This window comes from Podarcis raffonei, chromosome 13 (genome assembly GCF_027172205.1).
Source record: "Podarcis raffonei isolate rPodRaf1 chromosome 13, rPodRaf1.pri, whole genome shotgun sequence".
In the NCBI taxonomy this organism is placed as follows: Eukaryota; Metazoa; Chordata; class Lepidosauria; order Squamata; family Lacertidae; genus Podarcis; species Podarcis raffonei.
Genome location: NC_070614.1, coordinates 54,878,007 through 54,905,782, shown reverse-complemented (window position 1 = coordinate 54,905,782; position 27,776 = coordinate 54,878,007). Strand labels below are relative to the sequence as shown.

General features: G+C 52.8%; 2 protein-coding genes across 10 annotated transcripts in view; one reads left to right on the top strand and one right to left on the bottom strand.

Moving 5' to 3' along the window:
- The window catches only part of MINK1 (misshapen like kinase 1), a 60,567-nt gene extending 44,603 nt beyond the window's left edge, over nt 1–15,964 (top strand). For all 9 annotated transcript variants that reach the window (XM_053363113.1, XM_053363119.1, XM_053363117.1 and 6 more), the window contains 12 exons: nt 945–1,117; nt 2,278–2,392; nt 6,757–6,903; nt 9,393–9,504; nt 10,239–10,397; nt 10,496–10,639; nt 11,777–11,911; nt 12,323–12,423; nt 12,834–12,983; nt 13,085–13,244; nt 14,640–14,779; nt 15,150–15,964. In XM_053363113.1, the coding sequence (XP_053219088.1) occupies nt 945–1,117; nt 2,278–2,392; nt 6,757–6,903; nt 9,393–9,504; nt 10,239–10,397; nt 10,496–10,639; nt 11,777–11,911; nt 12,323–12,423; nt 12,834–12,983; nt 13,085–13,244; nt 14,640–14,779; nt 15,150–15,233 (1,620 nt within the window). In that variant the 3' untranslated portion in view covers nt 15,234–15,964. The remainder of the gene's footprint in view (nt 1–944; nt 1,118–2,277; nt 2,393–6,756; nt 6,904–9,392; nt 9,505–10,238; nt 10,398–10,495; nt 10,640–11,776; nt 11,912–12,322; nt 12,424–12,833; nt 12,984–13,084; nt 13,245–14,639; nt 14,780–15,149) is intronic.
- A 6,043-nt stretch (nt 15,965–22,007) lies between these two features.
- GP1BA (glycoprotein Ib platelet subunit alpha) lies at nt 22,008–24,687 on the bottom strand. Its single transcript, XM_053363121.1, has one exon. The coding sequence runs from the start codon at nt 24,685–24,687 to the stop codon at nt 22,312–22,314; it is 2,376 nt and encodes a 791-aa protein (XP_053219096.1). The 3' UTR covers nt 22,008–22,311.
- Between the last annotated feature and the right edge of the window lie 3,089 nt (nt 24,688–27,776).

Sequence of the window (27,776 nt, the reverse complement as noted above, 5' to 3'; positions counted from 1 at the left end):
TTGACATTTTACAGTCACCTATCCAGCATACAACATAAAAACAAGATTCCAAGGAGTTTTTTTTGGACTTCCCTCCTCCCCTTTGTGGGTCCTGCTGTCAATCATTTCCTCCTGCATCTTTTATAACCCAAATCTAAAATTCACCATTAAACTCCAAGTGATATTCCAATCCTACTAACAATTTAAACTGTTTACATTAGTCTTTAAGATAAGTTACAAATCTCCCCAATTCCTTATTAAAAAGATTGAGCAGACCAGAAAAGGGGGGGGTAGGGGATCGATGGGACGCGGGTGGCGCTGTGGGTTAAACCACAGAGCCTAGAACTTGCCGATCGAAAGGTTGGCAGTTCAAATCCCCGTGACAGGATGAGCTCCCGTTGCTCGGTCCCTGCTCCTGCCAACCTAGCAGTTCGAAAGCACGTCAAAGTGCAAGTAGATAAGTAGGTACCGCTCCAGTGGGAAGGTAAACGGCGTTTCCGTGTGCTGCTCTGGTTCGCCAGAAGTGGCTTAGTCCTGCTGGCCACATGACCCGGAAGCTGTACACCGGCTCCCTCGGCCAATAAAGCGAGATGAGCTCCGCAACCCCAGAGTCATCCGTGACTGGACCTAATGGTCAGGGGTCCCTTTACCTTTAGGGGATTGATAGCTGGGATTTTTGTTGGGGCTTGGGTGGGGGGCAGGAGAGGCTGGCGCTGGCTTCCTGCTATGCCTGTCACAAACTGCGCCCACTGGGCAGTCCTCCTGGTGGGGTGGGGGCTCCATTGCAGGCAGGCCAACTCATGCAAGCTTGCTTGGTGTTGTTCCCACCTGCGCTCTCTCTCTCTCTCTCTCTCTCTCTCTCTCTCTCTCTCTCTCTCTCTCTTTCTCTCTCTCTCTCTCTCTCTCTCTCCTTCCTCCTTTGCCTCCTTGCGGCAGCCGTGACCCCCTTCCTCTCCTCTCCGCAGAACTTTGTGCTGCCCAAGGACCGGCTGGAGGAGGCGGCCCCCAAGCCCCTCAAGAAGGCCATGGACTACTCCTCCTCCAGCGAGGAGATGGACTCGAGCGAGGAGGAAGAGGAGGAGGAGGAGGAAGGAGAAGGGGAGCGCTCTGAGCCCACGGCAGACACTCCGGGCACCAGGTGAGGCCAGGGGCCATGAACATGCTGGCGCTTTTGGGGAGTGCCTAGGTCATGCAAGGAGGTCAGGGGAGCCCCGTGGTGGCAGGAGGATCAGGACCAAAGGGGGAAGGGAGCCTGTGTCCAGTGGCAGCGCTCTTCCTCCTTGTGAGTCTCTCCAAGGGGTTTTCAGAGAGGCCGAAGGTGCATGAGAAGTGCACCTACTGGATCAGCCCCATAACCCGCCCAGGCCAGCATCCTGTTCCCACAGCCAGGTGCCCATTATGGGATACCTGCAAGCGGGATCCGAGCACAAGAGCAGCGGCGCCCGGCATTCAGAACCATCGCTGCTTCCATCCATGGAAGTTGAGCCGAGGACCTTAAGGTCCATGAAGAACCATAGTTTAGAGATCCTGGGCTCTAAGGAAGTCAGACTATCCTCCCCCAGGGCCAGGGCCTTCTCAGTGATGGCTCCAACCTGGTGGAATGCTCTGTCCCAGGAGACCAGGGCCCTGCAGGATTTAACCTCCTTCCGCAGGGCCTGTAAGACAGAGCTATTCTGCCGGGCCTTTAATTTGAATTCAGCCTGGTCTTTTATTTCCCTTCCCTCACCCGCTCTGAGACCCCACAGCTAATTCTCCCCTGGTCTCTTTACTGGCCCAAGTAGGACCAATTCAGCCAGCTAGCCCTGGGGATTATCTAATTGATTTTTGAATTTTACTGTTATTCATGTTTTTATACTGTATTTTATGCTGCTTTTATAATTAAGTGTTTTAAAGTGTTTTAAATTTTGTTAGCCGCCCTGAGCAGGGTATAAATAAAATATTATTATTATTATTATTATTATTATTATTATTATTATTATCATCTCCTCCATGAATCAGTCTGATGTGTCCGAGTTGTTGGTCCTCACTGCCTCCTGCAGCAGGGAGTTCCATAGTTTGAATCTGTTCAGTGTGAAGGACTTTTCCCCCTTTTTTATATTCAGCTTCACTGAACCCTCACAGGTTCTAGTGTTATTGGGGGGGGTGACTTTCCTTTGTCCTCTTCCCTTTCTAGTTGGGCCTGCTTCCAGACTTCATGGTCTCTGGGTGGGGGGGGGGGAGAGGAGGCAGAGTTAACGTGGCCTCTGTCCCCCTCGGATCGCTTCTGTGTGTCTTCTGACCTCTCCCTCCCTGTTGCAGAGACGGCGACACGGACTCTGTGAGCACCATGGTGGTGCATGACGTGGAGGATCTGACGGGTGGCAGTGGTGGTTCAGAGAGCTCCTATGGCGAGGGCACCATGCTGGTGCAGCGGGTGAGAATCACACTTCGCAGCCTCCGTCCTGTGTGTGTGTGTGTGGAGGGATGATCCCTCCCCTGGCCTCTCCCTCTTGCGGCTGGGAGGTGCAGGAACTGCTTCCTGGGGGTACAAAAGTCCTAAAATCATCTAGCCCTGTTAGAATTCCTGCTCCGTGATTGTAGTCATGGGATTGTTGTCTTTCACATATGTTTTGACTCCACCGAGTGGGAAGTGACGGAGACAGGATGTTTGTGTTCCGTGAAGTGGGACTATTGTCCTTTCTTCTTTTTCTCTTTGATGCTAGAGAGGGAGCCATGTTGCAGTGCTCCGTGTGGGTTTATACAGTGGTACCTCGCAAGACGAATGCCTCGCAAGACGGAAAACTCGCAAGACGAAAGGGTTTTTTGTTTTTTGAGCTGCTTCGCAAGACGATTTTCCCTATGGGCTTGCTTCGCAAGACGGAAACGTCTTGCAAGTTTGTTTCCTTTTTTTTAACACCGTTAATACAGTTGCGACTTGACTTCGAGGAGCAACTCATAGCATGCCTTTTTTGTGGTTTTTGAAGACTTTGGTGATTTTTGAAGCTTTTCCAAAACTTTTCCAACACCGTGCTTCGCAAGACGAAAAAAATCGCAAGACGACAAAAGTCGCGGAACGAATTAATTTCGTCTTGCGAGGCACCACTGTATGTAAATAAAGTAGATTAGCCAAAATGCTGAGTTGCTGAGGTCTGTTATGCAAACTGCGCTAACTCTGCGGATCCCTGAGTGTGCCGATGTCTGTTGGCATCGGTCGCTGTGATGTTCAGGCAGAAGAAAGCTTTTGAAGCTCCCGAACGATCGACCAGGAGGGAGAGAACATGCCAGTCGGGCAGGTGTCTCTGCCAGTGTCCTACTCGTGTCTAGGCTGAACTCCTGACAAGCCCGCCCCTTGCAATGCAGGAATCTCAGCTAAAGCATCCATGACAGACAACCACCCAACCTCTGCTTAAAAACTGCCAATGAAGAGAGTCCACCACCGGACTTCCGGGTTGGCGCCATTGTTTAATGGCGGATTCCCTCCGAGCTCCGGAGGGAATCGGCTCCATAGCGTCTGGGTCTGGCCGCTGCGGCGAAGCGGAGACCCTTAAAATCACAGGCGCGGATGCCTGTGAACACAGAGACTCGGCGGGCACCATTTGCGCCCCCCCAATCCGCAACGGAGCCTTTTTAAAGGCTTCGGAACGGAGGCAGGGTGAGGCGTGGTGCTGAGAGTACTCCCTCGCCTACGGAGTGAAGCCGCAAGCCATTGACAGAGAGCGCCAACTTCTTTCAAGACCGACTGGACTCTAAAATATAAACCCGTGAGTAATACGGAGATTGGAACGTTAAAAAATTTTAATTTTGGATCTGGAACGAGCGGGAAGGGGCTAAAAAGGAAGTCACCCCCCCCCTCTTTGTAAACAATTTAAAGCAAAGGACTGGGCAACTAAGGTCGAGAGAACCTGTTTTTTAGTGAAAAGATCTTGATTTCACGGTTTTGACATTATAAGGATTTACTGGAGGATAAAAAGAATCTGGGGATTGGAATTTCACCCCCCCCCCGAGACCCGGGAACGCCCCAAGAGAAAGTCTGTTGCATGGAAGATTTTGACAGCTGTCAAGAGAGCTGCTAGTCAGCTAGTTGCCAGCTGGAAAAAGAGAACATTGTTTCTGCTGTTTTTGCTGGTTCACTTGGTACAACTTTGTTGAAAACAACGAGGGCTGATACAAAATAACTGGACTTTTGGTTTTGAGCTGAAAGGAACACTAAGGAACTAAAATCCCCCTAGAGGGGTAATAGGGATACTACATTACAAAAATGACTGGAGTATGTAAAATCCAAGCAGAATTGGACAGAGCACTCGTTCTCTTGGGAAACTTGAAAGATGAATACAATGTTATGTCTACAAAGGTATCACTACTACACTGGTCAGTAAGCAACAGTTTTGAGCCTGATAAGGACTTGAAACAGGAAGCCTGCTTAACAGAACAAATAAATGAAACTGAAAGTGCAGAAATGATGGAGCAAGGTGCAGTCTTTGAAGAAAATGAAGGAGAAGCAGGAGATGTGCAGGAGTTAAAGGAGAGTTACAATATGAGGCCTGACATGATGATAAAAAAGGACAATAAAAATTGGATGTGGAAAGCCTGGTCTGAATGGGAGCCTGGAAAATGGAGAGATCTCCCTTGGAGGAGATCTGAAGACCTGAGGATTACAAATTTGCGGAAGGTGAAAGCTGGAGCCTTGGGGATATCTGGATCTGTAAGAAATTTGAAACAAGAGTTGGAGCCCCCCACAGGCTTTGCTTTTAAGTATGGAAGACTGGCTGGAAGCAATAAGGATTCTGCTGGGCCGGAGCCCCTCTGAGATTTGGGGTTTAACATTAAGGACCATCAAAGAGACCGGCAGAAAGGAACTGAGAGAGATAAAAGGGCCTCAGATGTGAGGTCTCCAGGCTAAATAAATAATATAAAGACTGATGGACATTGGTTGGGGACTGGAACCGGGAAAAGGGTGGGTGGAGGTTGGGAATCCAAAGGGCACATAAGGATAATTTGTTTTCTTTTTTTTATTTTTAATTAGTGGTAAGGAAATTGGGTAAATCGTGGAAGGGAAATTTTGGTCGACTTTAGGAAAAAGGTTTAAGAACAATTAATGAGGTATAAGTATTGATGTGTGTTTTTAATAAGGTAAAATTGGTTTCTTCTTTTTTAAATTAATTGAAAATAAGATTGTTAAAAATAAATGGAGGAAATGGAAAAAAGAAGCAAAGTAAAAAATGGTATGTTAGAATAAAGGTATAAGTTAAGGTAAAGAAATAAGTTAAGGATTTGCTGAACTGACAATTTAAATTGGAATACAAGAAGGGGAGGCGTGAGGAGGTCTGAGAAATAAGGTTAAGAACAATAAGTATTAGTAACTTTATGTGTTTTTTCTATTTTTCTTTTGTTGTTTAATTTTGTTATGTATTTTTGTATTTTTCTTTAGTTCTGTTTATTTTTTGTTCTTGTTTGTTTTTTGAAAATGCTAATAAATATTTAATTAAAAAAAAAAAATAAAGTCTGCTAAACCCCCCCCCCCAAAAAAAAAGAGTCCACCACCTTCTGAGCTCATGGAATTTTAGAGCTGGAAGGGGACCAGTGCTTTTTCCCTGGGGGGATGTAGGGGGGCGCATACCCCTAAACATTTTGGGAATCTTAAGTTTGGCCTCATTGAGGGGCAGTATGAGTAGGAAAAGGAGAGTACATCTAAACATTTTTTTTAGGAAGAAAGCACTGGAAGGGACTCCCAGGGCCATCTAGTCCAGCCCTCGGAGCCAGAGGAAGGAATGGCACCTCCTCACCCCACAAGGCCCCTTGCCCTCCTTTTCTCCATAGCGGAGGGCCCTGTCTGATCCTGCATTGCTGGGGGCTGGACTAGATGACCCTTGGCCCCCTCCCTCCCAACTTCAATTCTATGAAAAGGACTCTCTGCAGGAGGGGAGCGTCTTCCTTTGGGTCCTGAGGCTTTTATATTTATTCATTTGTTCCATGCCCTAAGGCCCCAGGGCAAGGGTGCTGCGTTAAAGCACAATATATATATATATTTAATGCTTTTTATTGAGTTTTCTTTAACACAAACAAAACAAAATCAATACACTGAAGTTCTACAGTCCTATGTACATTTATTTCCTCAATGCTCTGTCAAGCATAGACTTCCTCCCTTCAACAGGTTTTCATATTAATCTTTCATTTTCCGCAGATTCTTAATAACATCCTATTCACATCATAAGATTTATTTTAATCCTACTACAGTCTTTAAACTTCTATATTGCATATATACTCCACAAATTTACTCCACTCACGTCTGAACTTTGTTTCCTCTTGGTTACGGATCCTGTGGGTCAGTTTTGCTGATTCCGCGTATTCAACCATTTTTGTCTGCCACTCCACTAATGCTGGTATTTCCTGAGTTTTCCATTTTTGGGCTGCTAAGATTCTGGCGGCAGTCGTAGCATGCATGAATAATCTCTGGCACAATATTTAAAACCGCTTGAGGCCGTAAGAATGAGGTGGGTCCCAAACCATCACGCCTCAAGTGTCAAAAGCCAGGGCAAAGGGGTGGCATCCACAGCTGGCCTCCACCATTGTGGGGGGGTTAGAAGCTTGCTAGGTGATGGTGAGGATGATTTAAGGGGGGGTCGCAGGAGGCTCAGCACTCCAAACAAGACACCAAACTCTGCACCTATCAGGCCTGTGTGTGTGTCGTACTCTGAGCACCGCAGGGGCTGCAAGACCCTCCCCACCACCGGTGGCGCTGAAGGGCTCCATTTCTCTGTCCCCGCTGTCTTGACACCCCTCTTCCCCTCCCTCTCGCAGACCCCCGAGGAGGAGCGGGGCCTCCTGCACAGCGACAGCAACGGCTACACCAACCTGCCAGACGTGGTCCAGCCCAGCCACTCGCCCACCGAGGCCAAGAGCAGCAGCAACGGTTCCTCCTCGCCGGCCAAGGACACAGCCACTGACGTGAGTTTGGGGAAGAAGAATAATAACTTTTATTTATACCCCGCCCTCCCCGGCCAGAGCCGGGCTCAGGGCGGCTAACACCAATAAAATTACAGTGAAAACATAGTTCCAGTTACAGAAAGGTAGCCGTGTTGGTCTGCCATAGTCAAAACAAAAAAATTTTTTCCTTCCAGTAGCACCTTAAAGACCAACTAAGTTAGTTCTTGGTATGAACTTTCGTGTGCATGCACACTTCTTCAGATACACTGAAACAGAAGTTGCCAGATCCTTCTGAGAAGGTGGGGAGGGGTATTGGACATTGGATTCTTATCTCATTATACATGACAAAGCCATTTTTCACCTTCTCACCCCTTGCTTTTTCCTGTAAGACCTATTGCAGTCGTTAAGAGTCGTCAACAGGCTCATCACAGCTATCTGCCAATCACCCATTCCCACCACCCTTCTGAGTAATACCCCTCCCCACCTTCTTACTATATAGAGGGATCTGGCAACTTCTGTTTCAGTGTATCTGAAGAAGTGTGCATGCACACGAAAGCTCATACCAAGAACTAACTTAGTGGTCTTTAAGGTGCTACTGGAAGGGAAAGAAATTTTTGTAGTGAAAACATAATAGGGGAAAAACTAATTTAAAATGCAATTTAAAAAGAGGGAGGAAGGCTTGCTCCAGGCCTCCCACTTTCTTTCTCCTTTGGCCTGCAGTGACTCCTCCTTGTAGGGCTGTGGCCACATTCCTCCTCCTTTGCTCCAGCCCTCTGCATCTGAGTGAGGGCGAGCAGCCATCGCCTGCCTGAGGTTTGGTGCCGTGGGGCATTTGGGCTGCTCCGCAGTGCCTTTGGGGGGGTGGAGGTGCAGCTCTTTGCTCTTAACGTTAAATAAGTTGGAGATCTTGTTATTAAATATACCAAGGAAAAAGCGCACCAAGAACTCTGGCCGATATAAGTTTCAGTAGTGCGAGTGGTCCCTACTCGCAAATCAATAGTCAATTGTAACAAAAACTAAATCCATTCAAAAGTATGTATTCTGACAAGGATTACAAACTCAAACAGAGATTACAAACTCAAACGCATAAGGATATGTATAACACAATAATTCTCTCTACAGTGGTACCTCGGGTTAAGAACGTAATTCGTTCTGGAGGTCTGTTCTTAACCTGAAGCACCACTTTAGCTAATGGGGCCTCCCGCTGCCGCTGCGCCACTGGCGCGCGATTTCTGTTCTCATCCTGAAGCAAAGTTCTTAACCCGAGGTACCATTTCTGGGTTAGCAGAGTCTGTAACCTGAAGCGTCTGTAGCCCGAGGTACCACTGTATTTGAAATCCTTGTCAGAATACATACTTTTGAATGGATTAGTTTTTGCTACAATTGACTATTGATTTGTGAGTAGGGACCGCTCCCACTATTGAAACTTATATTGGCCTGAGTTCTTGGTGCGCTTTTTTCTTTGCTCTTAGGGAGCAGGTGAGGGTAGCTTGGGCGGAAGGTCTCCGGGAGCAGAGTCTGTCCTCTGTCTCAACACCACCGGCCCTTAAGAACCGAAGGAGAGCCTTGCGGGATGAGCATCCTTTTCCCAAACGGATGCCCCGACAAGCACAAGAGCATCTCTCGCCTCCTGCCGTTTCCAGGGATGCAAAAGCAGTGCTACCTCCCACTGCGGAGGGCAGGGCACAGCCATCCTAGCTAGTCATCAATAGTTCAGGTGGCGCTGTACTCTAAACCACTGAGCCTCTTGGGTTTGCCGATTGGAAGGTCGGCAGTTTGAATCCCCGCGACGGGGTGAGCTCCCGTTGCTCTGTCCCACTCCTGCCAACCTAGCAGTAAGAAAGCACACCAGTGCAAGTAGATAAGTAGGTACCACTGCGGCAGGAAGGCAAACGGCATTTCTGTGCGCTCTGGTTTCCGTCACGGTGTCCCATTGCGCCAGAAGCGGTTTAGTCCTGCTGGCCACATGACCTGGAAAGCTGACTGTGGACAAACGCCGGCTCCCTTGGCCTGAAAGCAAGATGAGCGCTGCAACCCCATAGTCGACTTTGACTGGACTTAACCGTCCAGGGGTCCTTTACCTCTTACCTTCTCCTCCTCTTTTAAAACCACCTTCCAAACAGGACTTAAGGAGATGGTAGCGGTTCTGGTTCTTTTTAAAAAATTGTTCAATGCAATATTTTACAATTCTTGGGATTCTCATGGCAATTGTTCCAAATCAGGTTTGTGCAGAATCGCAAATGGCTTGTAGCTAGTTTTTTTTTAAGCATAGGCCATAGTTGTAATAAAATGTGAGATTCTGCAAACTCTAGCCTTTTATCCAAAGCGGGCAGGGAAGGAAAGTGCAGGGAGTTAAAGCAAATTAAATAAACCATGCATGGTCCGTGGGCGTTTGCGCTTGTTGGGCAGTGCGGGGGCCTGGCATTGGAACCCTCCTTCCTCCAGGCATTGGATATTGTCCCCTAACCTGCTGCTGTCTCTCTCTCACTGCACCCCCCCCCCACTTGCAGTACCAGTCAAGGGGGCTGGTCAAGGCTCCCGGAAAGAGCTCCTTCACGATGTTTGTGGACTTGGGCATCTACCACAGCTCGCCTGGAGGGGGCGACACCATCCCCATCACTGGTGAGACCTTGCAGGGAGGGGAGGTGGGGAGGGGAGGGGTGTCCCTTGGCCTGCTTCCTCCCGCACGAGAGCCTGTGCTGCACAGACTTGTCCTTAAAAAAACAGACAGATGTCGCGGGCCCAGAAATTTTTATTTCAAACAATACCCATAGTCAGTGGAGCGGGACACTTCAGACAATGGCAAAAAGATGTTTCTAGATATGGCAGGGGAAGGAACCAAGGATTAAGTATAAATTACTACAGGTGGATTTTCCCTGCCGGATTTGAAATTATATTATGATGCATCCCGTCCCTGCAGGCTGCGGGAGTGGATAACTTTAAAAAATACAGATATTTTGGACCTTGAGGGTCATGACAACAGATCTGGATGGCATGCATATTTATGGTACGAGAATACCAAAGTGCATAAAGGGTTTTTGAATCATTTGGTAACGAAATCCATTTATGGAAGGTCCCAAGTTCAGTCCCCAAAGACAGCATCTCCAGGTAGGGCGGGGAACTTACGCAAGTCCTCACGTAGAATCGTAGAGCTGGAAGGCACCCCAGGGGTCATCTAGCCCAACCCGCTGCAGTGCACAAAGCGCAGCTCGAGAACCCACGACGGACAGCCGTCAAGGCTCTCTTGAGAAGAGGCCGCCGCCTTCCAGCGAAGGAGACCCTCAGGCAGCTCAGCTTCCCCCCAAGCAAACTAGGAAGGCTTGACCTGTGTGATTCCTCTCTTTCCACCCACAAAGCGTTTGACCCGGGGCGGCTGGAGCAGCTGCAGCTGGAGGCGCGGAAGGGCTCTGTGGTCAACGTGAACCCCACCAACACGCGGCCCCACAGCGACACCCCCGAGATCCGCAAGTACAAGAAGCGCTTCAACTCGGAGATCCTGTGTGCCGCCCTCTGGGGTGAGGAGGCAGGGACCCTTGGGCGGGCCAGGGCACGGCTGCCCCTCCCCATCCCCCCGGCCTCTCCCTCACCCTCTGCCTTGCTGCCCACACTCTAGGGGTCAACCTGCTGGTGGGGACCGAGAACGGCCTAATGCTCCTGGACCGGAGTGGGCAAGGCAAGGTCTACACCCTCATCAACCGGCGCCGCTTCCAGCAGATGGACGTCCTGGAAGGGCTCAACCTGCTGACCACCATCTCGGGTGAGGAGTAGGACCGGCCTAGGCCCACCAGGGCCTCCCATAAGTTCCCCCACAGCCCTGTACTTCTTGATATGGACACACAGCAAGGTTCAGGGAGAAGAAGCCTGGAGTCCCAGAGGGAGAGGGGGCTTGTAGCGTTCCCAAAGCAAGGAAGGGTTGGACCCTGATTAATAGAATACACACACGGCTTGACCAGCAAGACTCTGGGAGGAGTGCATAATAATAATTCCTGTCCACCCCTTGGCCCAGGTCGTTTTATTCACGAAAGAACTTTTTACACAGTGTTCATAAGAACCAATCAGATTTCCTCTGAACATTTCAAAAACCCCAGGTGGGACAAAGTCAGATCCGAAGAAATTATTTTAACTACAAAGACTATTCTGAGCATGCATATGGAGTTCAGAGTAAATAAAAGAGGAAGCAAAGAGGAATGCTTTTAGGAAACTCTGGAGGTCATAAACAGGAGAGAACGGAAGGATGACAAGGAAAGAGAATTTACCATCTCCTTGTGAACTCTCTTCCTGGCCCTTAAGATCTGTCTAAAGATTAACAAACTACAATAGCTACATCAAAGCTAACTATCATCTTTATGACCCAGGATGCCTGATGAAGCAACTGGCCTGTGTTTAGAATGCTTCTACATGCCTGTCAGGCAGAGAAATAGGACAGAGAGGCAGCGGCTTATGGGATTTGATCAGAAATTATTGTCAATGAATCAAACCCAGCCAACGCAATGTGTTCATCGCGGACACAGTGGCTTGCTTCATAGTTTATAGTTCCTCATAGTAATCCCACCTGACCCCCACACTCTGGATATTTGCACTCCTACAGGGGCTACAGGATGTCAGAGACTGGCGGGATGCCGTGAAGGGTGCACCCCAGAGGAAAGGGGGCTGGAGTCTGACTGGGGAGAGGGGGCCAGTGATTTGTGGGGAGCTGCCCCGGCCAGCAGGCAGGAGTCTGAGGCAGGAGAAGCTTCAGAGCCGGAGGGGGGCACAGAATGGGGTGGAAATAGAGGAGGAAGAGGCACACATGTCCTGCAGGAAACTGCACACACACCCCACCCCTCTTCCCCCCTTTTCCCTCCCCTGACCTGTGAATAAAGGATCCTTGGTTCTCTCTCCCGCCCCCCCTTAGGGAAGAGGAACAAGCTTCGCGTCTACTACCTCTCCTGGCTGCGGAACAAAATTTTGCACAACGACCCAGAAGTGGAGAAGAAGCAAGGCTGGACCACCGTGGGGGACATGGAGGGCTGTGTCCACTACCGTGTGGGTAAGTGGGGTGCGGGTCCCGGGCTGAGCGGTCGGGGCCAGGAGACCTCCCCACGCCACACCCCAGGGGGCAGACACGTTGACAATTCAGCCCAGAAGCCTTCTGCCCCGGGAAGAATTAAATTTGGCCAAACCCACCAATTATGGTAATGTTGATGCCTCAGTGAGTAGTCCAGGTGCAGGATCCAAGCAGAAGAGCAACACTCCCCCCTCCTGCAATTCCCAGTTACTGGGATCCAGCGGCAGGGAGTTCCTCAGTCCCAACGATCCATCTCTCATGCCCAAGCTCTCTCTCTCTTTTTTGAAACCAGCAGGGGGAGTCCCTTGAGCCTGGAACTGCCACAGGTTATGAAGGGAAGGTGTGGGGTCCAGCCCTAACATTCCCCCCCCCCTTCCTGGTTCTTTCCCTCAGTGAAATACGAGCGGATCAAGTTCCTGGTCATTGCACTCAAGAATTCAGTGGAAGTCTATGCCTGGGCACCCAAGCCCTACCACAAATTCATGGCCTTCAAGGTACTGGGGAGGCTGGAATCAGGGGGGGCTCCCTGGGGGAGAAGGGAGCCTTTGGGGCTCTGCTGGACACCCTGAAATCTGCACGGCAGGGCCCCTGATTTTCACCGTGGGGAGCGGGTTTTGATAGCAGCGGGAGCCTCACAAAAGTGTGGCTCGGCTGGAAGGATCAGGGGAGAGGGGACTGATTTGGTGACTGGGAGGAGAGCGTCCGAGTTGGAAGGGGCACCCAGGGGCCATCTAGCCCAGCCCCCGGGTGCAGTGAAGGGGTGACTGCTGAAGAACCCCTGATAGGTCCACCCCCTTCCGAGGTCATAGGATTGTGGCGTTGGAAGGGGTCCTGGGTGGCTCCTCGTGGCCAGAACCCCCCCCCATGCAACACCCTTCCTGCCCCCCCCCGCTTTGTTTTCCAGTCTTTTGCTGACTTGCCTCACCGGCCGCTGCTGGTGGAGCTGACGGTGGAGGAGGGCCAGCGGCTCAAAGTGATCTACGGATCCTGCGCCGGCTTCCACGCCATCGACGTGGACTCAGGAAACAACTACGACATCTATATACCAGTGCATGTAAGCCTGGCCAGCGGGCGGAAGAAGGGAGCAGGCTGTGGGGGTTGGCGGGTGGGCCTGACTTAAGCCTCCCTTTCCCCCTTCTCCTTCTCCCGCCCCAGATCCAGTCGCAGGTCACCCCCCATGCCATCATCTTCCTGACCAACACCGAAGGGATGGAGATGCTCCTTTGCTACGAGGACGAGGGCGTCTACGTCAACACCTACGGGCGCATCATCAAGGACGTTGTGCTGCAGTGGGGGGAGATGCCCACCTCTGTCGGTGAGCCTGGAGCAGCAGGGAGCGCTCAGGGTGGGGGGCCTGCAGTCTAGATGCTGAGGGGGCTGCAATGCAACGGGGGGAGTGTTGCAGCTCTGGGCGGTGTGGGCCCCTTTCCTTGCCGAATGTCCCAAAGTCAGTCTCCAGCAGCAGCCTCACAGAACCATGGAATTGTAGCACTGGAAGGGGACCCCCAGAGTCATCTAGTCCAGCCCCCTGCCTTGGTGAAGATTTGACATTTTCATCCCCAAAAAGTTTTTGATTTGAGTTTCTACTGCATTTTAATGTTGTATTTTAATCTTGTTTTTAAGTTGTATTTTAATCAGTTGTTTTTATGCCTGGTGTTAGCTGCCCTGAGCCCGGTCTTGGCTGGGGAGGGCGGGGTATAAATAAAATTTATTATTATTATTAAAGAACGTCAGCTGAAGCATTCCTGACAGATAGTAATCCTGCTTTAAAAACTTCAAGGTATCGGGAGTCCCCAAACTCCCAAAGGCCTTTGATCCATTGTCAAACAGCTCTTACTGTCACAATTTCCCCCCTCATGCTTAGTTTTTTACCTGATGTTGAAAGACGAATCTGGGCAGTAGATCAATACAGTACAGTCATACCTCGGGTTACAGGCGCTTCAGGTTGCGCATTTACGGGTTACGGACGCGCCAAACCCAGAATTAGTGGAACGGGTTACTTCCGGGTTTCGGCACTCGTGCATGTGCAGAAGCGCCAAATCGTGCTTTGCGTATGTGCTGAATCGCGACCCGCGCAGACGCGACACTGCGGGTTGCAAACAGATGCGGCCCTGCGGGTTGCCTCCCGCACGAATCACGTTTGCAACCCGAGCACCCACTGTATATAAAAGCAATAAGGTGACTGGTGTGTTTCTGAGCATCTTCAAGGGCAGCCCCGTGCAGAGTGTGTTTCAGTACAGTGGTACCTCGGGTTAAGTACTTAATTCGTTCCGGATGTCCGTTCTTAACCTGAAACTGTTCTTAACCTGAAGCACCACTTTAGCTAATGGGGCCTCCCGCCGCTGCTGCGTGATTTCTGTTCTCATCCTGAAGCAAAGTTCTTAACCCAAGGTACTATTTCTGGGTTAGCAGAGTCTGTAACCTGAAGCGTATGTAACCTGAAGCGTATGTAACCTGTATTCTAATCTGGAAGCTGCCAGAGGGTGGTGGCCGTGTCACCTGGGCCCCAAAGGGGCTGCAGCTGGCAGAACAGCTGGAGCTGGGCAGAGACCCTCCTGGGCCCCGGGGCATCCCGTGGCAGAGTTGCATTCAGGACCCGTTGCTGAGCTGCAGCCGCTTCCTGCCTTCCTTGTGGGCTTGGCACACACACACCCCCCGTGCTCAGCGAGGAAGCCTCACCTGTCCCCCTTTCTCTCCTCCTGCCCCTCAGCTTATATCTGCTCCAATCAGATCATGGGTTGGGGCGAGAAAGCCATTGAGATCCGCTCGGTAGAGACGGGGCACCTGGACGGCGTCTTCATGCACAAGCGGGCGCAGCGCCTGAAGTTCCTGTGCGAGCGCAACGACAAGGTGGGTGCGAGTCACGCCTCCTGGATCGAGCCCTGCCAGACGCCACTTGAGCTGGGGGCCGGCGGGTGTGTGTGTGTGTGTGTGTGTGTGTGTGTGTGTGTGTGTGTGTTATTGTCTCAAAGCACAACTGCGCCATCCCGGCTGGCTCTACATTTGCTGCTGCCAGCAGGGTGGAGAGGGGGCACTCGTGGCTGACCCCCTGCCAATCTCCTCTTTGCTGCATCAGTCATCGGAGCCAGCTAGTATGGCCACTGGGAGGGAAGCTGCTTGACTGCAAAGGGACTTTGCGGGGGGGTGATTCCTGACCCCCACTGACTGACTGCTCTTCCTTCACGTCCTCCTCCCTCCCTTCCTTCGTCCCTCCCTGCAGGTCTTCTTCGCCTCCGTTCGCTCTGGGGGCAGCAGCCAGGTCTACTTCATGACCCTGAACAGGAACTGCATCATGAACTGGTGAGGGCCGGGGGGCTCGCCCCATCCCGCCCCTCCTGCTTGCCCCACTCCGTGGCGGAGGGGGGGGGAGAAGGAGGAGGAGGGTCTTGTCAGATGCCCCACCTGAGCTCAAGACGGCCCAGAGAAGACCATCCCGTGAAAGTGAAAGCGATGCCTTGGCGGGTCACTTCTCAGTCCCGCCCTCCCCTCCTCTCAGCTGCCCTGGGGGGGCCTCGGTGCCCCCATTTAACTCTTCTGTTTCTGATAGGAAAGAAGTCGGGTGCATGGCTGGGGTGGGAAGGGTCCAGTCCTAAAAAACCCCGCCATCCCTTGCTGCCTCTTGGGGTGGTCCCACTTCAGGGCAGTTGGGGAGGGGCGTGGGGAGCGATGCCTAAATTCCCCCCCTCCTCGTCCCAGAATTCAGCAGTATTTCAGTGTCCCAAAAAGGATGGGGGGGGGCGTGGAACGGCCTCTGGGGCAGGGTTTTATTATCAAAGCCAAATCATGTAAATAAAAGCAGCTGGGAGTCCCGTCCGTGTCCCCCCCCCTTTCCTATCTTCCAATCAGAGGAGGGAAAGCTGCAGCTCCCCACAGCTTATGGGCACAGGGTGTGGGGAGTAGCTGGGGGCCACTTTTGCAAGGGGGGGAGAGAGAGAAGAAGAGGAGGAAGTGTGGATATTCTCCCATTCTGAGCCATTTCCCCATGTCCCTTGCAGACAGACCTCTCTGGCTTTGTGAAACTCACCCCCCCACACACACACCCCAAAAAAATAATCTTGCAGCACGTGGCAAGCACCTCCACCTGCTGGCGTCATCCCCCCCCCCATTTACGTGGGGAAGTGATAAGGGACTAAGAATGAGGTTGCCTCCCCATCCTGGCTCACCAGTAAGTTTCGGGGGGCAAAACCGCTGGCCCCTCCCTCCTGACCCGCCCCCCCCCGACCAGCCAGCCATGGGACGTGTGTTGGGTGTATATCAGAATTCTCTCCCGCCCCCCAGCCGCCCATGGGGGGGAGCTGTGTATATTTTGCTTTAATTATTCCTTTTTGTAATGGCAATTAAGTAATTAACTAACAAAGCACTTTAACTGGGCCCACCTAATCAGGGTGATTAGTGGATTGGGAAGGGGGAGCAGGAAGCTGGGGGGGGCTTGGCAGTGTCTCCCCACCCCCCACCCCAAACCCTGCAAGGCCTCTTCAAGGCAGCTTTTTCCTTCCCAGGGTCTTGTGGGGGAGACAGGAGGTGAAGTTGGCTTCTTGCCTAAGCAGAAGCAAACAGCCTGTCTCCCTCCCTCCCTCCCTCCCTCGATTCCTCACTGGGTTTGGGGCTTCCCGTGGGGGGCGCTGACGGCCGGCTGCTGGAGAGAGGCGGGGGCCACAAGGCTAGATCCCCTTGCGCAACCCTCTCCCGCCCCCCCCCTTCCTTGGGCAACTTTGGTTTCTTGTGTATTTTCGCTTGCGTTTGTATATAACCCTCCCGGACCCCAGCGTGGGTGAAGGGAGCAGCCCCCCACCCCACCCCGCCCTCCAGCAATCAGCGGTGGCCTTGGGATGATGATGAAGACAACATCTGTTTAATAAAAGAACCAAAATCTGTGAGTCCTCCTCGCGTGTCTGTCTCTCTTTTCCCAGGGCGCCCAGGTCTCTCTATCCTTGCACCCAGTAGGAACCTGGAAGTGGCTGCTGGGATGCTTCCAAGGGAACGGGGGCCATTTGCAAGCCCCCAGCTGCCTCCAGCCCACCGGCTGGTAAGCTGGGCGATCTCCTGTCCTTGGCTCAGCATGAAACCTCACCATTTTGGCTAATCTACTTTATTTACATATAAACCCACACGGAGCACTGCAACATGGCTCCCTCTCTAGCATCAGACAGCAGAGAGAAAAAGGACAATAGTCCCACTTCATGGAACACAGCAACACAAAGATCTTTTTTTCGTCACTTCCCATTTTGTGGAGTCAAAACAACAATCCCATGACTGCAATCACAGAGCAGGAATTCTAACAGGCTGTGCTCTGCCTGCAAAGACAGAGGCAGCAAGGCTTCTGAATATCAGTTTCCGGGAACCACAGGAGGAGAGACTGGCTCTTATGCTTGGACCCTCTTGCAGGTTTCCCAAACGAGTCACCTGGTTGGCCCCTGTGAGAACAGGATATTAGACCAAATGGGCCAGAGACCCGACCTGGCAAGCTTTTCTTACATTTAGAATAACATTACATTGCCCCAGCTGCTCTGGGTGGCTTCCAACAGGTATAAAAACATCATAATAAAACATCTCACATTTAAAACTTCCCTCTACAGGGCTGCCTTCAGGTGTCTTCTGAAAGTAAGTTCATTTCCTTGACATCTGGTGGGAGGGCGTTCCACAGGGCGGGCGCCACCACCGAGAAGGCCCTCTGCCTGGTTCCCTGTAACCTCCCTTCTCACAGGGAGGGAACCGCCAGTAGGACCTCGGAGCTGGACCTCAGTGTCCAGGCTGGACGATGGGGATGGAGACGCTCCTACAGGTGTACAAAGCAGAGGCAGCAAAGCAGTTCCCAGCCTGAGCACCCAGCACCCCTCTGTTCAACCGACCTGCAAATTGCTGGGAGAAGCAGGGCCAGCTGCCTTATCCTAGTCCGGGATCAAGGCAACTTGCTCGTTTCCCTGGCAGACCCCACTAAATCCCCTAAGACCCAGGGACTCCCGAGACCAACACCCTCTGCATTTCCCAGGCAGTTCCCTTGCAAGTTACTTGGAGAGTAAGGGCAGCCCATGCTTCTGTCTCTCCCAGATCTCAGAAGAGCATCCTGGCTTCTTAGCTCTGATCCTAAACTCCCAGCAGCAGGAACTCCAAGCGTCTGGGCATGTGGCAGATCCTAAAAACCCCAAGGTTGGCAATTGCACACACACACACTCCGGTGGTCGAATTAGGAAACTTTATTCAAAATAACCGGAGTAGAGGAAAGGCAGGCAGGTCAGATCAGAACACAAAACACACCAGAGCTCAGTGGTTCCAAAACCGGACCAGTCCTTGCCTATACACAACACCAGAGTTGTGGTTTACTCACAAGGAAGCAGCGAGGCTGATCAGCTCCATAGAAAGTCCGGTCTAGGTTCCTGCTGGTGGGACAACCCTGTGAGGGGAACTCAGCTTTTATTATTATTATTTTATTATTTTTATTACTTACTTACTTACTTACTTACTTACTTACTTATACCCCGGCTAACAAATTTAAAACACTTAATTAAGGCAACAACAAAAACAGCATAAAATACAGTATAAAACGTGAATAACAATAAATTCAGAATTCAAAAATCAATTTAGGGGGGAAATCCATCCAATAAACATTATCGAGTCACCAGGGCTAGCTGGCTAAATGAGTCCTATTTGGGCCAGTGAGGAGGCCAGGGGAGAATTAGCTGTGGGATCCCAGAGCAGGTAATCTTCATAAAAGGGAAGGGGGAGGGAAGGAAGGGGAATAAAAGATCAGGCTAAGTTCAGTTTGAAAGCCAGGCAGAATAGCTCTGTCTCACAGGCCCTGCGGAAGGAAGTTAAATCCTGTAGGGCCCTGGTCTCCTGGGACAGAGCAGTCCACCAGGTCGGAGCCACCACTGAGAAGGCCCTGGCCCTGGGGGAGGGTAGTCTGACTTCCTTAGGGCCCTCTAAACTATGGTTCTTCATGGACCTTAAGGTCCTCTGTGGGGCAGACTAGGAGAGGCGGTCCCGTAAATATGAGGGCCCTGAGCCTCCTGGAAGGAGCGACCGCTGGCTCTTTCTGACCATCGAGATCTGTAGCCCAGTTGCTCAGGTCCAGAACGTCTCTCAGGTGTGGGGAGCTCAAGGACCCCCCTTTATTTTTTGTATTGCATTTGAAGAGGCTGGGAAGGAAGGTAAGCGACTGACGGGCTTAGAGGAATGGTGGGGGGAGATCGGGGCCTTTCTTCACTCCCCCCAAAACACACTTCTCTTAGCATTTCACCCCTTAAAAATCCTTTATCCTCCTGCAAAATCTTGGCTGTTCCCTGCAGCCTTGCAACGTTGTGGGTGCCAAAAATAAGAAATGGGAGACCATTATATATCTATCGTTAAGCACCTTCATAGAGCTATAGGTGCTTAACGAGGGGATGGAAAGAAGAGAAGGCTGCGGAAGGGGGATCCTGCCTAAATGTGGGGTGCAGGGCAGAGGGGCCTGGCAGTGACCTCTGCCCAGAGGGCAGGGTCTGAAGCAATGGGTTCAAATGGCAAGGAGATTCCAACACAACCTTGAGAATAACTTCCTGGCAGTGCCAGCTGGCAAGAGCCATTGGGCGGTGGCGCAGAAGGTGGCGGGCTCTCCTTTGGGGGGTGATTAAACAGATGTGGGGTGGCCACCACCTGCCAGGGATGCTTTAGCTGTGTGGTTCCTGCATCGAAGAGGGTTGGACAAGATGACCTTTGGGGTTCCCTTCCAGTTCTGTGATTTCCCCACACTCTGTTGCCAAGGGAAATCTCCCTTCTGGAGTTGGTGCTGAGTCCTTAAGCCCAGTGGTAGCTATTTTACCTTTTTTAAATTTCATTTTTTTAACATAATTTTTATTGATTTTCCATATTTCGTTACGCAAATCCATAACTTAAAGCATTGCTCAAACAAAGCACCGACCTCCTTCCCTCCCTCTTTCTGACTTCCAAACATCTTTTACAATTTCTTCGCATTTCTATAGCCACTTTTTTACCTTATATCTTCTTTTGACATTCACCTCCTTATATGTAAATCAGCCCCTTATTTCCACATTACCAAACGTTTCAGCTCAAACCTACAAAAGTTTTCAAATGTTTACAGTTTTCTTTCATATAAAATATAGATTTGCTCCAGTCCTTTTGAAACAGCTCGTCACGCCAATTCCAGATCTTACCCGTCAGCCGTATTCAGCCATCTTTATCTGCCAATCTTCCAGTGTATGAGGTTCCAGCTGCTTCCATTTCTGTGCCAGAAGTATTATTGCAGCCATTGTGGCATACATAAACAAATTTACATCTTTCTTCTTTTTAATTTCCTCACCAATTAACCCCAACAAAAATGTCTCTGGTTTTTTTACTAAAATTATACTTAAATACCTTTTTCAATTCATTATCTAGCTATTTTACCTTCTACGCTGCACCGAAGCAAAACCTCTCAGTCTCTCTCACAACTTTTGTGGCACATTCCTGCCCCTTGCAAGTCAGCCCGTTGCCCCCCCCCCAAAAAAAACCCCTACTATCTAGTCTTATTCAGGAACTGGGCCAGACCCCGCTAAAAGGCGCCGATTCATTCTCCAATAGTCAGCAACCACTGGGTTTATAGAATCTTAGAACTGCTGAGCTGGAAGGGAGCACCAGAGTCATCTAGTCCAGCCTCCAGTCATCTTTTTTACCCAACGTGGGGCTCAGACCCACGACTCTGAGATGGAAGAGTCTCCTGCTCTGAGATTGGGTTTTGCAGGGAGGCATCCGAAGCAGTGGGAGTGAGTTCCTCTGACCCCTTTTTCCCGGCTGCAAGCTATAAGTTTATAAAATAATGCATCGCCTGGATAAAGTCGCTAGAGAAATGTTTTTCTCCCACATGGTCATGGCACGAAGCTGAATGCTGGAAGGTGCTGGGCAGGTAAAACAAAACCCTTCTTCACACAGGTAAGCTTATGGAACTCCCTGCCACTGGAGGCAGGGAAGGCCACCATCCTGGATGGCTTTAAAAAAATATGGGACCGATTCATGGAGAAGGAGAGGGCAGCCGATGGCAGCTGGACAATAATGCTTGGGAACCCCAGGATGCGGTTGTTCTGCTCAAATCCTGCTTGCTAGTTTCCCATATTGGGCATCAAGTTGGCCACTGTGAGAGCAGGATGCTGGACTTGGTGGGATCTCTTCGGCCTGACCCAGCAGGCTCTCCCTATGTTCAAACTGTGACTGTGTCCCCCCCCCCCTTTTTAGTACATATCTCTCTCTATGTGCACACGTGCATATGTGCTTAGAAAACAAATCTTGGTACAGTGGTACCTCGGGTTAAGTACTTAATTCGTTCCGGAGGTCCGTTCTTAACCTGAAATTGTTCTTAACCTGAAGCACCACTTTAGCTAATGGGCCCTCCCGCTGCCGCTGCGCCACCGGAGTGTGATTTCTGTTCTCATCCTGAAGCAAAGTTCTTAACCCGAGGTACTATTTCTGTGTGTGTGGTTTGGGAGCTGCACAGTCAGGGGAAAAACAATGCTGTCCAGGGTTGTAAAGACTGCGGAGAGAATAATCGGGTGCCCTCTTCCCACCTTGGATCAAATCTACGCTTCCAGGTGCCATAAGAAAGCGGCAGAGATAGCGCAGGATAGTGCGCACCCGGAAATAATCTCTTTCAGCTTCTGCCTTCTGGAAGAAGGTCCAGGGTTATCAAGACCAGGACTAGCCACCTGAGAAACAGTTTCTACCCAAATGCAATTCTGGTTCCAAACGCAGCATAAGGAGTCTCTATAGTATATTGTATTTTAAAATGGGCTTTCAGAGTTTTTAGGGGGTTTTGAATGTCTTATGTAGATTTTTCAGTTTAATTGTTCTGTATGGGACAACGACAATAAAGATATCGTATCGTATCTGTAACCTGAAGCGTATGTAACCCGAGGTACCACTGTACTTATTCCAAAATATACAGCAGTTCATATCCATTACAAAGCATATTTTTTTTATAAAACACTGAAATAACACAGCTTTCTAATCTAAAAAAAGAAAAGAAGAAAGGAAAAGAAGAGAGAGGAAAGCGAGAAGAGGAGGAGAGAGAAGAGATTAAAGAAAAATAATATGCAGTATCCACTAAATGCAGTGTCTACTCTGAAAAATCCAACCATTCTATCTTCTGGAAACCAGTCGTTATTTTCAGTCTTCAGATCCTGATATTACAAGTTCATTTTGTCTTTTCACGCAAAAAGACCCTGCCTCTAAATGGAACGGTTTCCCTCTTTCCTTCCTTGGAGGTTTTTAAGACGATTGGGTGTCCATCAGTCATGGATGCTCTAGCTGAGATTCCTGCATGGCCGGGGGTTGGACTAGATGACCCTGGGGTCCCTTCCGATTCTACGATTCTCCATCCCTGCACTCGCAGGGGGTCCCTCAGCCCTCGGACCTCCCTACAAAGTGGCGGTGCCATGGCTCACCCGCACAGCCCCAATGGCGTCTTGCCCGCGATCCAAGCTGTAGGCAGAGGGCGCCCGGCCTCGCCTGCGTTGCCAGGGCCACTTTTGCGTTGGCCCCGGCAGGCTGACGAAGAGCCAGCTGACGTGGCGGGAGGGGGCGGCCTCAAACACCTTGCAGACGCGGTAGGTGCGGGGCATGGCCAGAGGACTCTGCGCCTGGGGCCGCTCCAGCTGCCACCCTCGGGGAGCGCCCATCTTCTGCAGCTGGCGGTACTTGACCAGCCGGGGCCCCGGCCCACCTCGCAGGGCTGGGCGCTGCAAGCTGGCACACAGCCACCCCAACCAACACAGCAGAGCCAAGGTGGGCAGCACTGCCAGTGCCAGGCAGGCAGCGTAGAGGACCAGGCGCAGCAGGCAGCAGTGGGCAGCCAGCCAGCCGGCCCAGGTCCTGGGCGACCAGTGCCAACTCCGCTGCGGGGCTGTGGCTGGCAGCAAGGAGCAGTGGCAAGGGGCGGGAGGAGGGCAGCGACTGGGAGCAGGAGTGCTGAGAGGTGGCAGGGCTGGCGAGGCCGCGGCACTCGGCAGAGGATGGGAAGTGGCAGCCATCATCGACGGAAGGGCTTGGAGAGTTGATGCGGGCAGCATGCGACTTGTGGAAGGGACTGGCTCCGGGGTAGAGGCGAGAACAGGACCGGGAAGGTTTCTTGGAGCCGTAGTGGGGACATGGGAAGATGGTGCGGTGGTGCTGAGAGCAAGTGTGGCGACGCGCGTGGTCGGCGCTGCGGTGGAGGGTGGGGTGCGGACACGCGTGGTCGGCGCGGCGGTGGAGGGTAGGGTGCGGACACGCGTGGTCGGTGATGCGGTGGAGGGTGTGGTGCGGACACGCGTGGTCGGTGCTGCGGTGGAGGGTGTGGTGCGGACACGCGTGGTCGGTGCTGCGGTGGAGGGTGGGGTGCGGACACGCGTGGTCGGCGCTGCGGTGGAGGGTGTGGTGCGGACACGCGTGGTCGGTGCTGCGGTGGAGGGTGTGGTGCGGACACGCGTGGTCGGCGCTGCAGTGGAGGGTGGGGTGCGGACACGCGTGGTCGGCGCTGCGGTGGAGGGTGGGGTGCGGACACGCGTGGTCGGCGCGGCGGTGGAGGGTGTGGTGCGGACACGCGTGGTCGGCGCTGCAGTGGAGGGTGGGGTGCGGACACGCGTGGTCGGCGCTGCGGTGGAGGGTGGGGTGCGGACACGCGTGGTCGGCGCTGCGGTGGAGGGTGGGGTGCGGACACGCGTGGTCGGCGCTGCAGTGGAGGGTGTGGTGCGGACACGCGTGGTCGGCGCTGCGGTGGAGGGTGGGGTGCGGACACGCGTGGCCGGCGCGGCGGTGCTGGAGAGCAGTGTCGTGTGGGCAATGGCGTGGAGCTCAGTGGTGGTGGCGCCCCCTTCCCCTTGGCCCCCGTCGCTGTCTCCCTCGGGCGCCTCGCAGTGCGCCTGGAAGTGCATGACGGGGCGCCCCTTCTCGGGCGCGGGCGCCTGGCACTCCACGCTCTCGGGCTTGTTCTCGGTGATCTCCTTCCCGGGGCCTTGCACGCGAGTATACACGCTGGTCTCGTACTCCAGGATGTAGTCGCGCAGGTAGACCAGCGCGCAGTCGCACACCCAGGGGTTCTCCGCCAGGTACAGGTAGGCGAAGTAGTTCTCCTCGGGGAAGAAGCCGTCGGGCACCCTCTGCAGCCGGTTCCTCTCCAGGCGCAGGATCTCCAGGCTGCCCAGCCCGGCCAGCAGCCCCCCGGGCAGCTCCTCCAGCAGGTTGTCGGCCAGGTCCACGTCCCTCAGCTTCTGCAGCCCCTCGAAGGCTCCCTCGGGCAGATCCCGGATCCCGTTGCCCTGCAGCTCCAGATCCTCCAGGGCGCGCAGGGCGCCGAATCCCCCCGCCGGCAGCCGCGAGAGCGCGTTGTGCGCCAGCGCCAGGCGCTTCAGCGCGGGCATCCCCTGCAAGACGGGCAGGCTCTGCAGGCCGTTGTGCGACAGGTCGAGCTGCTGGAGGCCGGGCAGCGAGGCGCCGCCGGTGTCCAGGGCGCTCAGGCTGTTGTTGGACAGGTCGAGCTCCACCAGCGCGCTCAGGTGCTGGAAGGAGGCCAGCGAGACGCGGCTCAGGCGGTTGGAGCCCAGCAGCAAGATGCCCGTGTCCGTGGGCAGCCCGGCGGGGACGCTGCTCAGCCCCTGCCCCACGCAGCTCACCTGCAGAAGGTCCTTGATCTTGTTCATCTCCGACTCGCAGGGCGGCGCGGCGTCCGGGGCTCCGGCTGCGGCCACCAGGGTCGCCAGAAGGACGCGCAGGGCGCGCGGCAGCATCGCTGGGGAGGCGGAGAGAGAGGAAGGCATGCAGTCACAGAGGAGGCAACTGCACCCAGAATAATATAATTGGGGGGGCCTGGCACCCCCAAAGTCAGTGGGCAAAGCTGGTGGTCTTGCCTCCAAGAGAAACAGTTCAGCTCCCCCCATCCGCAGCCAGCCAGCGAGGCCCCCTTTCCTGGGGGGCTCGGACACAGAGGCAGAAGGGTCCCCGAGTCCCTCCCCGCGGAGAAGGGGGCCTCGCTGGCTGCAGAGGGGGGGGGGAGAGGAGCTGCCACCGCTGGCCGCTGCAACACGGACCTGCGGTGCCCCAGGTCCATGCCTGCTGCACATGGTGCGTGTGACATCGCGCACACGACGTGCAGCCATGTGCAGGTGACATCGCACCTCTGCGTTAGGATGGCGCGCACCCACGGTCCTGGGGATGAGGTGGGAAGCCTGTTCAAGCCCGTCGGGGATGTCAGGGGGAAAGGGAGCGGAGGTGCCGCGTCTGCTGAGCTTGAGCGCATCGCCTCGAGCAAAGAACAAGGTTGTCTCTGAGCACGTGCAGAAAACTGTTCCTTCTCCTTGGGAAGCCAAGCCAGCAGAGTTCCTGCTTTACTTCCGCATGCTGAGAGAGGCGTGCGCTCCTCCCTGACCTTTTTTATGGGGGGTTTCTCTGGGGCTTCCTGCAAGCAGCTGCAGAAGCATCACTGCCGTGTCCCCCGCCCAGCCTGCACCCAGGACGTGCCCACCCGAGGGTCCCGAGGGGCAGGCCAGGGAGAAGGGCCTCTGACGTCAGAGCAGAGGTAGCAGGGGTCCTAAGAGCCCCCGAGCCAACTGCATTCTGTCTCAGAGAAGGTTTCCCAACAGGCGATGGAGGGAACTATATTCCACCTCACCACGGAATTTGAAGGGACCCCCAAGGGACATCTAGTCCAGCCCCCTGCTATGCAACCAAACATGTCTGCAAGCGATTCCGAGTTAGGGTGGTTTGCTTGCGGATCTCTCTCACGCACACTTAAACACACTTTCCTTTGCGCTGATGCTGTTCGCCAAACTGGATGGAACCTCAAATGTCCAGATGCGCCCCAAATGACAGCTCGGCTGGATTGTGACCTTCCAAGCAGAAACCCCGAGGGAAATGGCTTTGAGGTGCCTCTGGGGGCGACCCAGAAACACAGGCTGGCCTCTTGGGGAGGCGGGGGGGGGGTCTTCAGGCCCCTGGGCTTACCTCTTAATTCCACTGGGAAGCCCCTGGAAATTTGACACCCAACAGGCGGAATAAGGGGAATCCCTGAAGGGGGGAAGCAAGCCTCCTCTTCTGGCGAGGAGAGACAAAAGTGGATTTAATGAATCTCTTCTGCCCCAGGAGGGGTGGGGAAATTGCGCCCCTCCTCCCGCTCTTGCTGGACTACAACTCCCATCATCCCTGACCATTGGGTGCCCATCTGTCAGGGATGCTTCAGTTCAAGTTCCTGCATCTCGGGGTTGGACTAGATGACCTCTGGGTGCTTTCCAGGGCTACAATTCTACGGTCATCTGTTTCTGCGCTGGTTGCCCGTTTCATTTCCGGGCCCAGTTCAGGGTGCTCACACTGACATTTCAAGCCCTGAAATATTCAAGCCCCCAAACACCTGAAAGACCCTCCCTCACTCCCTCCAGACCCTCCCAAGTGCTGAGGTGAGCAGAGGGGGCCCTCTCGGTATTCCCTCTATCCTTGGAGCCTTGCGGGGGGGTGAGATTCCGGGGGGAGGGGGCCTGCCTTCTCTGTGGTGGCCCCTGACCTGTGGAACTCCCTGCCTAAGGAGCGGCGCCTTGCCGAAGACTCTCAAGACTCTCATTCTCTGGCTTGACCTCTTATTTCAGTGGTGGGTCAGTTACTTAAAGGCGTTTTTAATTATATTGTGTTTTGATGCTGCAGCCCGTCCCGGGACCTTAGGATGAAGGCTGGGTAATCAATCAATCAATCAATCAATCGATCGATCAATCAATCCTGACTGCAGAACAAGCACCCCATTTTCCAGGGAGCGAACCACAAGCTTTCTCGCCACAGCTGAGAACATGGTTTCCCCTTCTCGTTCCAGCCTGACGAGGAATTCTGTTGCACCCAAAAGCTTGCCCGCTGCTTTTCCGGCCGGGTTGGCAAGAGCAGGCCGCGGGGTCTTCCAGCAGAACTCCCTCCCCTCCGCAAAAAAATAAATGTCTTCCACCCCCCCCCCGAATCTTACCTTCCTCCTGTGCTTCTCCTGGTCCCACTCAACGCCTTGCTCGCTCTCTCGCTCTCTGGCGCCCTGACTCGAACCCACAGCCCAATCTCCTGCGCCCTGAGCAGCGGAAGACCCTCTGTGGTTTCCTGAGCCCCCACCGCCCGCCTCCCCTTCCAGCGCCCTCCCCTAGCAAAAGACAGGAACTGAAGAGGAACTGAACCCAAGTCTGCCAGCACCAGATTATGGCCTCCTCCTCTGGTCGCCTCGCCTCCAAAAGGGCTCCCGGCAACTGGGGTTTCGTGTGGCAGCCGCTGCTCTGCGGAACTCCCTGCCTCTTGAGATCCAACAGGCACCTTCCCTGCACTTTCAGCACTTGCTAAGAACAGACGAGCCTGTCCCCAGCCGCTTAGAAAACTGAGGCGAGTGTAAAAGAGTTTCAGCGCTTTCATCTTTTGTACCTTTTAAAGCGCGGCCGTGAATTTCTCTCTCTCGATTTCCTCGTTTTATCTCTTTTTGCAAACCTCTCCGAGTCTCCTTTTCTATTACTACAATCAAGCGGCGTATATAGGTTTTATGGGATGGATAAAGTAACAAGAAGCTACAGTTAGAACTGGATATGGAACAACTGATTGGTTCAAAATTGGGAAAGTAGTACGGCAAGGCTGTATATTGTCTCCCTGCTTATTTAACTTATATGCAGAATTCATCATGCGAAAAGCTGGGCTGGATGAATCCCAAACCGGAATTAAGATCGCCGGAAGAAATATCAACAACCTCAGATATGCAGATGACACAACCCTGATGGCAGAAAGTGAGGAGGAATTAAAGAACCTTTTAATGAGGGTGAAAGAGGAGAGCGCAAAATATGGTCTGAAGCTCAACATCAAAAAAACGAAGATCATGGCCACTGGTCCCATCACCTCCTGGCAA